At 41.4% G+C, this 13,242-nt stretch overlaps 1 protein-coding gene across 3 annotated transcripts in view; it reads left to right on the top strand.

The window, feature by feature from the left end:
* The window catches only part of LOC106613896 (FAS-associated factor 1-like), an 86,928-nt gene that overhangs the window by 13,335 nt on the left and 60,351 nt on the right, over window positions 1–13,242 (top strand). For all 3 annotated transcript variants that reach the window (XM_014216634.2, XM_045687575.1, XM_045687576.1), the window contains exon 7: window positions 4,384–4,489. In XM_014216634.2, the coding sequence (XP_014072109.2) occupies window positions 4,384–4,489 (106 nt within the window). The remainder of the gene's footprint in view (window positions 1–4,383; window positions 4,490–13,242) is intronic.

Genomic DNA, 13,242 nt, shown 5'->3' with positions numbered 1-13,242 from the left:
GTTTTGAGTCACATTATCTCCAGCAAACAATTCCTAGCAGGTAACTGACACTGTTTACCCAATACCCTTTGGTACCTCAATATGCAGCAGCATTGATTGCTACCCACATCAAAAGGACTGGTACATCAACAGGACTGCACCACTTTCCCAGCAAAGCCATTTTCATATGGGTTGAACACTAGGTGGCACTGTACACCAAGTAATTTTACAAATAGTTTACGGAATATATGCCATGAATATTGTACAATAGCTTCCAATTTGAATATTAACAAAGATATTTGACCCTTGTGCGCAGAAGGCTTCTGAAATCCTACTGCAATATTCTTTGTGTAATGTAAATAATGCTCTTCATTGCTGTATTTGTTGCTATTTCCAGTCTTTATTTTGTTGCTGAAAATATTCTCTTCCTATACAAGTAGTAGAGCAGCTTTTTTACTTCTGTAATTTTGAGAGAAATTTGAAATTCAATGTGGAGGATCCATTAAGCCACTCTAGAAGGTCATTCTACCAAGCTTTATGAATCCAATGAGGCTTTAGCCACTTTTCCTTCTAAAATGTCATACTATTCATCATTGAGCTATAATCCTGTCACGAAGGCTGGTTTTGTGACTTATCTGATATTTCATCTATATCAGCCAGGTAAAGTTCATACTAATAAGGAAATCCCACTCACTGTAATAATTCTCTCTGGTGCATCTGCTCACCAGCATGGCAACAAACCACCCCAATAAGGCTTGTCAGGATTGTACGCTGTACACATGTTCAATCTTTATCTGAGCATACTTTAGCAACATCCTATTCAGATTTCACCGAATGTAGAGCGAGAATGGTGTGAAAGGCACTAAGGCATTGCTCCTGTAATTTTTGATGAGCTGAAGTGCTGTTGGAGTGTGTCTGTTGTCGGTTGTAACAGGAGGGGACGTGTCTGTGTAATTATCTGTGTTGATTAGGGAGGTTGTCGGGCCCAGAGGGGTTGCAGAGGAGACAGACACGTGGCACTGCCATGCATTATGAAGAGTCACTCCGGTTCTACGGCAGTCGTTGTGCACCGACGTGTGTCAGACAGGAGGACAACAGTCAATACAGCTGGCCTCATGTTTCTTCCCCCGTGTTCATCTCAGAACCCATTGAATCAAACACAGAGAAATGGCCAGATACCGGCATGGGTCAAGTATTGCAATGCTTTGTATGGTTAGGGTTCTATAATATCTCACAAATATGTAGGGGGTTGATATCCAAAAAGAGAGAACGCTGCTGCTGCTGTTGGCTGTGCTGCTTTGACAACCAGTAAGTAGAGGTTTGACTGTGTAGCAGGCAGCTAATGACTATTTTCTGGCTAACCGTGGCCACTGCAATGTCTCTTAGTGGTACAATTTTCTTAGTGCTATAGCTATCATTTTCAGTGTTAGGCGCTCATTATCCTCCATAAACTATTTTGGTGAGGGTGTCTGGCGACCCTGTTGTGATCTTTGCTGCTGGAAGAGGGTGACAGATCACACCACTCAGAGGAGCAGGCCTCCTACAGGGAGGGCAGGCAAGCTGTTAGCACAGCGGCATTAAAAATAACCGTTGCAGCGCATTCACAGAGCTGGAAGTCTGCTGCTGTCAGAGCTGCCATCCCACCGCTCTGACAAACACTGTACTAATACCTGCTGAAACAGGGCACTACTAGCAGGGCTAGCTTAGGTACCACCTTTTTAAATCACAGGGAACAACCAAGATGTACAGTAGCCCTTCTGAGTTGTACTGAAGAGGGTGTATTCAAGCCTGCTTAACTCTAATTGAAATTAGACTTTGTAGTAGGCAGCAAGCTGAAAAGCCAATGAAATCAAATACAAGTTGGAAATAATACGTAGGCCTAAATCAATTATGATTAGTATATGTCATTAACACATTTATTTAACTATTACCTTAAGTTATGAAAGGCAATTATGTTTGGTGGCAATTTATTTATTCCAAGATCATATTGACTGCTTGCTGGAATAGACCTTCAGTATTTAGTACTTCACTAGGATGTTTGTATGTGTATTACTATGCAAGGAGTACTTGTGTCCATATGTAATATACTCATTGCTTGAGTTTAAAATAACATTTTACCTCTGATTTAGTTCCTATTCCTTTGTAATAATTGGGAGCAGTTTCTGAACATGGGACATAACTTAACAAATAAAAGCCACAGTAGGCAATTACTTCAAAGCACATCTCTGCACACCTAAACCAAACAGACTAATCAAATAGTTATCCATATCACCAGGCCCACTCAGTCAAACCTCTGTTTGATTTTAAATAAATTGGGAGGCTTTGGAGATTTCAGACAAGCGCTCCCTTCTCAAAGGTAGTTACCGAGATCCACTCCTGAGCCAAACAAACGTTTCCTGGTGTCTGTGTTGACTGACGGTGAATACAGGAGGGTATCTAGATGGAGCTAATCGCTTGCATAAATAATGTAGGGTGATTTATATTTGAATGCGACTCATCCATTTCTGTTGCTTCCAGGAAGTGTTTTTTATTGAAGGTTATTTTAATTTGAACTCTGAATGTGAAATACAAATGGATTATTAGACATTTGGTATTAATTTGCAGCGTCCCTCCCCAGTCTGTTATCCCCTCAGAGATACTGATGCCTCAGATTCTGGCTGGCAAAAATCTGTGGAAATTATTAACAATTAGTTTGCTGTTTGGTCTTGAGACAAAATGGCAGACCAAGACATACCAGATCATGGGAGATTGCGTATTATGTTGCGGATACAGAATGTGGAGGTAGGATGGTTATGTATGTCTGCCTGTAGTTTGACCTCTTTAGAGCATACATCGCAGATGAGATGGTCAGTCTGTGTGGTGTTCTAACGTAAAGGGAAAAGTGTGTGTCTCTCTGGCAGGGCTGTTTTAATAAGGTCTGTGTGTCTGCTCTGTGCCTGGGGACCCTCAGAGGCTTATCTCAGAATAAAACCAATCTGTTGAGACTGCTCCTCCCCTGCAAAATGGTAGATTTTTTTTGTCTATAAAGTTAAGTGACATTTTACTCAGAACACCTCATGCCGTGTCAAGTACTCCTGAGAGGACACGGCCCGGTGCCTCCACATATAGAGGTCACTGACGGCTGGCGCAAACGCTCAGACGCAGGAGAGCCTGATGGGAGTCAAGTGTAGAGAGAACATCATGAGAGGAGCGAATTCACTTTGAGTCAGTAGTAGGATCCTGGAAGCAAAGATATTAATTGTCCTCTGTATATTTGCTTAGGTCTTTTATCTCAATACGACCAACTTGCTGGAAGCCAAATCGCTAAGTAACAGAGGAGACAAATGCCTCACAGTATGGGCCACATAGTCCGCTCACGTTCAAAGTGTTTACTGTGTAAAGCCATAAGTCCCCATATTATTTATTATTATTGCTGTCTTCACAATGGCTTATGGTAATGCTACAACACAGCTACCCACTTTTCCCCTTTGCTGTTTCGTCTGCCAGAATCAGTCGGGACTGTGTCTAAACAAATCATGCCGATATTAGCTAGGTCCCCTATGTGAGTTCCCATTCCTCTCTCCTGCCTGCCTCTCCCTGCTCAACCCATTACATATGCATCCAGTCCTTCCACACCACACATTCTCAATCTTCCCGGTTAGCTACAACAAACATTACATTTACATATTGATTTCGTAGTTTTAGTCAATGTAAATATGCTGTCATTACAGTAAATTTGAGCTTCTGTTAACATAAGCTCGTCCAGATCTGCGCAGATTAAGGCAGTGATTGCATAATTAATGTGTGCTACATATTAATTCCGACTATCCTTTTCCTCCTCGCTTCAAGTTGAGCTCTGATTAACTGCCTGGCTTGGACTAAGCTTCCGATTCATATTCACGAACACAGACTGAGCGTTTGCTCAAACCGCTACTTAACCTCAACGTTTATTATAAGTGAAGCGTCCAAAACTTTAATCTCTCTGTGAAGCACACAGTGTCTTCCTGTACTGTACACATCCTCAGTCATTGCTCATAGCTGCAAGCTAGGGCCTAGAACTCTCCACTTGTCTGCCCTTAACTACTCTGGTCCAATGTATAGGAGCAACTGAGAAAAATCAGTCTGACAAATCAATACATTGACTTGTCTCCCAGACCAGCAATGTTGAGGGGGCTGTGAACAGATTGTGTGTGATGTCACTGCTGTGGCCCCGTGTCCTGACCACCCCATGCTGGCTCAGGGAGCAGGCTAGCAGACTGCTGAGCAGAAGAGCGACCCGGCACCAGGCCTGTCTGGACAGAGACGGAGGAGTGGGCACGAGCCCCAGGGGAGACGCAGGGAGCCATCTCACTGCAGGGATAAGTGTCTGACTAGTCTCAGCTTGTTCTCCACTTGACTCTGTTTTATTTGTTCCTCCTTCTCCAGCGTTCTTCAGGAGTCATTAAATCAGAACTTCCTGCTTGTCATCAGCCACCGTGAAGCCCAGAGAGACTACAACCTCAACTTCCCTGGCAGCAGAACCATACAGGAGGTGGGTCGCCCTCTGTCTCTTCACATAATGTCCTGTCAGCGCTGAAAGGTCTTCAAGATATGGCCTTCTACCAGTAGGATAGTTGTAAGGTTTGATTGATATTACAGTTCTTATAAAACATAACTGCCATCACTGAGTAGGAACATTTTTAATATTTGAATTGACTATACAACTCTAATAAACGCCAACTGCAATCACAAAGTGTTGCTCAGCCATGTTACAATAGGAATTAATATCAATATTCTACATGAATGATCAAATTTTACACACAGCTGTGATGCATTGTTAGCTTACTGCAGCACTTCAATAGAGTTGGTAGTTATAATTTATCTTCTCCAAGATTGCCCATCTATCAGGTCCACACAGCCAGTGACTTTCTAAATGGGCGGAAAGCTGTTTGAGGACAAATTGGCAAGCAACATTGGGGAGAAATGTGTTTGTGTAGTATGGGTTGGGAACGGGTCATGCTCATTTTCTCTATCTGAAACCAAACACTGGATTTGGTAGCAGATTAAATATTAATACTGGGCCCACTGGCTTCCTATTTGCCCCTCTTTTTACTTATTACAGTCTCAGCTGCAGCTCGATCTGAGGGTTGAAGGTGGTTGGGTGGGTATTCAGTCAGTGCATCTTTCCCTATATGCATTTAGCAGTGGTGGTCTGCCCCTGCTAAATCGTTGTTGCCCCTCAAAGATATATATATATATATATATATATATATATATATATATATATATATATATATATATATATCAAAAAAATCTCGCTCTCTCTTAATATATATATTTTTTCAGTGTTAACTTTAATTAAACAACTTAAACCAGATGCAAAGTATGTAGAAAAGATAATGGAGCTATAATTTTTGTATACACTTTTATTTTTTTTTTATTTTTTTTTAAACAATAACCAAAATAACTAGACAGTCGGAGAATCTAAAATTCAAATGTCATAGCATCGGGCCATTGACCTTGTTTTGTTTGAGTCACTCATAGTATAACAACAACACGTGTATAATTGTAGGATGTTAGAAAGAAAAAAAACTCTGCAGCCAATAGAATGATAGTGAAAAGCTTTGGAGCACCTTAAATTATGTTTTGGGCCAAAAGGCAAACTCTGCTCCATCATTCATTGAATCAGATGGCTCATTCATCACAAATTGCACTGATATTGCCAACTACTTTAATTATATTTTCATTGGCAAGACTAGCCAATTTAGGCATGACATGCCAGCAACAAATGCAAACACTACACATCCAAGTATAACTGATCAAATTTTGAAAGACGAGCGTTGTTATTTTGAATTCCGTAAAGTGATTATGGAAGGGGTGGAAAATTGTCTATCAACAATGACAAGCCATTGGGGTCTGACAACTTGGATGGAAAATTACTGAGGATGATGGCGGATGATATTGCAACTCCTATTTGCCATATCTTCAATCTAAGCCTACTAGAAGGTGTGTGTGTGCACGTGCCCTCAGGCCTGGAGGCAAGCAAAAGTAATTCCACTACCCAAGAATAGTAAAGCTCCCTTTACTCGCTCAAATAGCTGACCAATCAGCCTGTTACAAAATCTTAGTAAACCTTTTTTTCTTTTTTTTTCTTTTACCAGAAACAATGCTATTTTACAGTAAACAAATTGACAACAGACTTTCAGCAAGCACGGCACATACAGTGGGGGGGGGAGGAGTATTTGATCCCCTACTGATTTTGTACGTTTGCCCACTGATAAAGAAAGGATCAGTCTATAATTTTAATGGTAGGTTTATTTGAACAGTGAGAGACAGAATAACAACAAAAATATCCAGAAAAACGCATGTCAAAAATGTTATAAATTGATTTGCATTTTAATGAGGGAAATAAGTATTTGACCCCCTCTCAATCAGAAAGATTTCTGGCTCCCAGGTGTCTTTAATACAGGTAACGAGCTGAGATTAGGAGCACACTCTTAAAGGGAGTGCTCCTAACCGCAGCTTGTAACCTGTAAAAAAAGACACATGTCCACAGAAGCAATTAATCAATCAGATTCCAAACTCTCCACCATGGCCAAGACCAGGGACAAGATCAGGGACAAGGGACAAGATTGTAGACCTACACAAGGCTGGAATGGGCTACAAGACCATCGCCAAGCAGCTTGGTGAGAAGGTGACAACATTTGGTGCGACTATTCGCAAATGGAAGAAACACAAAAGAACTGTCAGTATCCCTCGGCCTGGGGCTTCATGCAAGATCTCACCTCGTGGGGTTGCAATGATCATGAGAACGGTGAGGAATCAGCCCAGAACTACACGGGAGGATCTTGTCAATGATCTCAAGGCAGCTGGGACCATAGTCACCAGGAAAACAATTGGTAAAACACTATGCCTTGAAGGACTGAAATCCTGCAGCGCCCGCAAGGTTCCCCTGCTCAAGAATACATATACATGCCCGTCTGAAGTTTGCCAATGAACATCTGAATGACTCAGAGGACAACTGGGTGAAAGTGTTGTGGTCAGATGACACCAAAATGGAGCTCTTTGGCATCAACTCAACTCACCGTGTTTGGAGGAGGAATGCTGCCTATGACCCCAAGAACACCATCTCCACCGTCAAACATGGAGGTGGAAACATTATGCTTTGGGGGGGGGGGGGGGGTTTCTGCTAATGGGACCGGACAACTTCACCGCATCAAAGGGACGATGGACGGGGCCATGTACCGTCAAATCTTGGGTGAGAACATCCTTCCCTCAGCCAGGGCATTGAAAATGGGTCGTGGATGGGTATTCCAGCATGACAATGACCCAAAACACACGGCCAAGGCAACAAAGGAGTGGCTCAAGAAGAAGCACATTAAGGTCCTGGTCTCCAGACCTTAATCCCATAGAAAATCTGTGGAGGGAGCTGAAGGTTTGAGTTGCCAAACGTCAGCCTCGAAACCTTAATGACTTGGAGAAGATCTGCAAAGAGGAGTGGGACAAAATCCCTCCTGAGATGTGTACAAACCTGGTGGCCAACTACAAGAAACGTCTGACCTCTGTGATTGCCAACAAGGGTTTTGCCACCAAGTACTAAGTCATGTTTTGCAGAGGGGTCAAATACTTATTTCCCTCATTAAAATGCAAATCATTTTATAACATTTTTGACATGGGTTTTTCTGGATATTTTTGTTATTCTGTCGCTCACTGTTCAAATAAAACTACCATTAAAATTATAGACTGATCATTTCTTTAAGTGGGCAAACGTACAAAATCAGCAGGGGATCAAATACTTTTTTCCCCACTGTATGGTAAAACAATTGTGGGAGCGGTTTTGTTAGACTTCAGTGCGGCTTTTGACATTATCGATCATAATCTGCTGCTGTAAAATGTATGCGTTTTGGCTTTACACCCCATGCTATATTGTGGTTAAAGAGTTACTTGTCTAACAGAACGCTGAGGGTGTTAGTTCAATGGAAGCGCCTCAAACATAATCCAGGTAGAATCAAGAATTCCCCAGGGCAGTTGTCTAGGCCCTTTGAGAAAAGTAATCTTTACTAATGTCATGCCAGTGTCTGTATGCGGTTGACTCAACACTATACACGTCAGCTACTACAGTGACTGAAATGACTGCAACACTTAACGAAGAGCTGCAGTTAGTTTCAGAATGGGTGGCAAGGAATAAGTTACTTCTCAATATTAAAAAAAAACGAAAAGCTATGTAATTGGAACAAAACACTAAACCCTAAACCTCAACTAAATCTTGTAATAAATACTGTGAAAATTGAGCAAGTTGACGTGACTAAACTGCTTGGAGGAACCCTGTATTGTAAACTGTCATAGTCAAATCATGTTGATACAACAGTAGCTAAGATGGGGAGAAATCTGTCCATTTAATACAGCGTTACTCTGCCTCAACACTATCAACAAGGCAGGTCCTGCAGGCCCTAGTTTTGTTGCACCTGTTCTACTGTTCAGTCGTGTGGTCAGGTGCCACAAAGAGGGACCTCAAATTACTATTGGCTCAGAACAGGGCAGCATGGCTGGCCCTTAAATGTTCACGAAGAGCTAACATTAATAATATGCATGTAAATCTCTTATGGCTCAAAGTATAGGACAGATTGACTTCATCACTACTTGTTTTTGTTAGAAGTGTTGACAGCTCGGTGCATTCAGCCTATCTTTTTAAACTACTAGCACACAGCTCGGACACAAGACATGCCATCATAGGTCTCTTCACTATCCCCAAGTCCAGAACAGACGATGGGAGGCGCGCAGTACTACGTAGAGCCATGGCAACATGGAACTCTATTCCACGTCAGGTAACTGATGCAAGCAGTAGAATCGGGTAAAAATACACCTTATGCAACAGCAGGTACTGTGAAGAGACACACGCACAGACACGCACTCTACCCACACATACACATGGATTTTGTATTGTAGATAAGTGCATTCGGAAAGTATTCAGACCCCTTCCCTTTTTCCACATTTTATGTTAGTCTTATTTTTCAAATTGATTAGATAATTGTTTCCCTCATTAATCTACACAATACCCCATAATGACAAAGTGAAAAAAGGTTTTTAGAAATTTTTGCTGTATTACTTAAACCTGTTAGGGACAGACGTTCCGCTAGCGGAATGCCTCACCAATATCCAATGGTATAGCGTGGCGCGAAATACAAATACCTCAAATGCAAAAACTTCAATTTCTCAAACATGACTATTTTACACCATTTTAAAGACAAGACTCTCCTTTATCTAACCACATTGTCCGATTTCAAAAACGCTTTACAGCGAAAGCAAAACATTAGATTATGTCAGAGTACCCTCCCAAAAATAATCACACAGCCATTTTCAAAGCAAGCATATATGTCACCAAAACCACAGCTAAATGCAGCACTAACCTTTGATCTTCATCAGATGACACTCCTAGGACATTATGTTATACAATACATGCATGTTTTGTTCAATCAAGTTCATATTTATATCAAAAAACTGCTTTTTACATTAGCATGTGATGTTCAGAACTAGCATACCCACCGAAAACTTCCGGTGAATTTACTAAATTACTCATGATAAACGTTGACGAAAAACATAACAATTATTTTAAGAATTATAGATACAGAACTCCTTTATGCAATCGCGGTGTCCGATTTTAAAATAGCTTTTCGGTGAAAGCACATTTTGCAATATTCTGAGTACATAGCCCGGCCATCATGGCTAGCTAATTTGACACCCACCAAGTTTGGTACTCACCAAACTCAGATTTACTATAAGAAAAATTGGATTACCTTTGCTGTTCTTCGTCAGAATGCACTCTGCAGGAGTGGTTTCGGACAAGTCTCTGAATGTCCTTGAGTGGCCAAGCCAGAGCCCGGACTTGAACCTGATCGAACATCTCTGGAGACCTGAAAATAGCTTTGCAGCGAGGCTCCCCATCCAACCTGACAGAGCTTGAGAGGATCTGCAGAGAAGAATGGGAGAAACTCCCAAAATGCAGGGGTGCCAAGCTTGTAGCATCATACCCAAGAATACTCGAGGCTGTAATCGCTGCCAATGGTGGTTCAACAAAGTACTGAGTAAAGGGTCTGAACACTTATGTAAATGTATATTTTTTCACTATTCAGTATTTCAGCAGTTCTAAACCTGTTTTTGCTTTGTTATTATGGGCTATTGTGTGTGTGTGTATATTGGGGGGGAAATAACAATTTAATCCATTTTAGAATAAGGCGATAACGTAACAAAATGTGGAAAAAGTCGAGGGTTGTGAATACTTTCCGAATGCACTGTATGGGGTAGTAGAGCAGTGGCCTGAAGGCGCACTTTTTTTAATCATGTTTATTTTCCAATAAAAAAAAAAAGACAGATGCTAACATTGACTTTCATTGTACTGTTGCATGGGATGGCAAATTTAGAGGCCAAAACTTAACTCACGCATACAAAAATAATCCTATTAGGTGTTATATTATTAGAAGATAGCATAGTCATTACAAGCAGTGTAGTTAAGCAACATATTTAAATACTGAGTGGAGTACAGCACAGAGTAGCAGCAGATCATCAACCCAGTTATGAAGTTGGACTAGACACTTATCCTGTATAGGCTGCCATATTTTGGAAAACAGACTTCTATTGGAGGTATTGTATTGAATCTTTTCCATATGCATTATATTACCTAAATCCCGTAACCACACTTCAAAGGTAGGTACCGTCTCAATTTCCAAAATTGCATTATGAGCCTTTTGGCTAATAGAGTACAAAGATAGACAGCCTTCCCTTCCTTATTATTCCCATCAACTGTACCAAACAGAGTGATCAATGGGTCTGGGGCTATAACTCCATCAAAGGCTTTTGGTAAATAATCAGAAATGAGAGCCCAGTAAACATGCATCTTAGGATGTCCAAAATACAGTGGGCTCCAGAATTACTGGCACCCCTGACTGGCAATGCACAAACAATACTTAAAATATAAACAATATAATTATAGAGCGAAATTCAAAATACCAACATGTGAGAAATTCGATACTTTATTAATGTTTCAATGGAACCAACCAAAATCATTCAATTATTTAATACAAAATAAATTTTACCAAAATCAAGGTTTCATAATTATTGGCACTACTCATTTAGTACTTAGTGCAACCACCTCTGGCAAGGATAACCGCATGGAGTCTTTTCCTGTAATGTTTGACAAGGTTAAGGAACACATTTGGAGGGATTTTGGACCATTCCTCTATGCAGATCCTTTCAAGATCCTTCACATTCTTGGGTTTGCGCTTATCAACTGCCCTCTTCAACTCAGCCCACAGGTTTTCGATTGGATTGAGGTCCGGCGACTGAGATGGCCATGGCAGAACATTGATTTTGTTGTCACAGAACCATTTCTGTATGGATCTTGAGGTTTGTTTCGGGTCATTGTCTTGTTGGAAAGTCCACCTATGGCCAAGTCAAATCAAATGTATTTATATAGCCCTTCTTACATCAGCTGATATCTCAAAGTGCTGTACAGAAACCCAGCCTAAAACCCCAAACAGCAAGCAATGCAGGTGTAGATGCACGGTGGCGGTGGCTAGGAAAAACTCCCTAGAAAGGCCAAAACCTAGGAAGAAACCTAGAGAGGAACCAGGCTATGAGGGGTGGCCAGTCCTCTTCTGGCTGTGCCGGGTGGAGATTATAACAGAACATGGCCAAGATGTTCAAATGTTCATAAATGACTAGCATGGTCAAATAATAATCACAGTAGTTGTCGAGGGTGCAACAAGTCAGCACCTCAAGAGTAAATGTCAGTTGGCTTTTCATAGCCGATCATTGAGAGTATCTCTACCGCTCCTGCTGTCTCTAGAGAGTTGAAAACAGCAGGTCTGGAACAGGTCAGGGTTCCATAGCCGCAGGCAGAACAGTTGAAACTGGAGCAGCAGCACGGCCGGTGGACTGGGGACAGCAAGGAGTCATCATTTCAGGTAGTCCTGAGGCATGGTCCTAGGGCTCAGGTCCTCCGAGAGAGAGAATTAGAGAGAGCATATTTAAATTCACACAGGACACCAGATAAGACAGGAGAAATACTCCAGATATAACAGACTGACCCTAGCCCCCCAGCCTTCTGGCAGAGGCAACCAATTGCCTGATACTTGGTAGAATTCATTATGCCTTCAATCTTAACCAGTGCCCCTGGACCTCTGGAATTAAAACAGCCCCAAAACATCACTGACCCCCCTCCATATTTCACCGTGGGTATGAGGTGCCTCTCCTTGTATGCATCTGTTTCGACGCCAAACATGCCAATGCTGTATCTGACCAAAACGTTCAATGTTGGTCTCATCTGACCAGAGCACCTTCTTCCAGTCATAATTTAAATGGCGTTTGGCAAACTCCAAGCGCTTGCGTCTGTGTCTTGGGGTCAGAAAGGGCTTTCTTCTGGCAACCCTTCCAAAGAGCCTGTGGTTGTGGAGGTGGCGTCTGATGGTGCTTTTTGAAACCTGGTGACCCCAAGACGCCACCAAGGCCTGCAATTCTTTCAGTTATTCTTGGGGGTTTTGTTGCTTCTCTCACCATCCTCCTCCCTATCCTGGGGGGCAAAATGCATTTGCGTCCTCTACCCGTGAGGTTTTCAACTGTTCCATATCTTCTGAATTTTTTTTATAATTGCCCTGACAGTGCTCAGTGGTATATTCAATCGTTTGTGGATCTTGTAGCCATTACCAGATTTATGAAGGTCTACGACCATCTGTTTCTTTTGAATTACTAGTTCTTTTGTTTTCTTCATGGTGTTGGATGACAAAGGGATATTGCATGTGTGTTACCTCATTTTTATACCCTAGTGAAACAGGAAGTGATGTAATGGCTCAATATAGTTCTTTAAGACTTAGATAAACTTAAATAAGTGGAATTTAATTTGTGGCTTTATTTTGGTAGATATTATTTACAATAATCTTTGAGGGTGCCATTAATTGTGAAACCTTGATTTGGAGGATGTTGATTTTTAATTAAATCAATACATTATTTTGGTTGGTTCCATTGAAACATGAATAAAGTACAGTATTTCTCACATGTTGGTATTTTGAGTTTCTCTCTCTAATTTATATTATTTATATTTGTTTAAGCATTGTTTGTGCATTGCCAGTCAGGGGTGCCAGTAATTTTGGAGCCCACTGTAAGTGGGTCAAAGTCCCCTCATCCTGCTTGCTCCTCTCACACAGTGGTGAGGTGCCTGGGAATATTTTATGCAGTTTCACATTTGAGAAATGTAACCTGTGTATCACCTTAAACTGAACAAGGTTGTGCCTGGCATTCACAGAACTGTTTTAT

Source organism: Salmo salar, chromosome ssa10 (assembly GCF_905237065.1).
Source record: "Salmo salar chromosome ssa10, Ssal_v3.1, whole genome shotgun sequence".
Lineage (NCBI taxonomy): Eukaryota > Metazoa > Chordata > Actinopteri > Salmoniformes > Salmonidae > Salmo > Salmo salar.
This window is presented reverse-complemented; position numbering and strand designations above follow the sequence as displayed.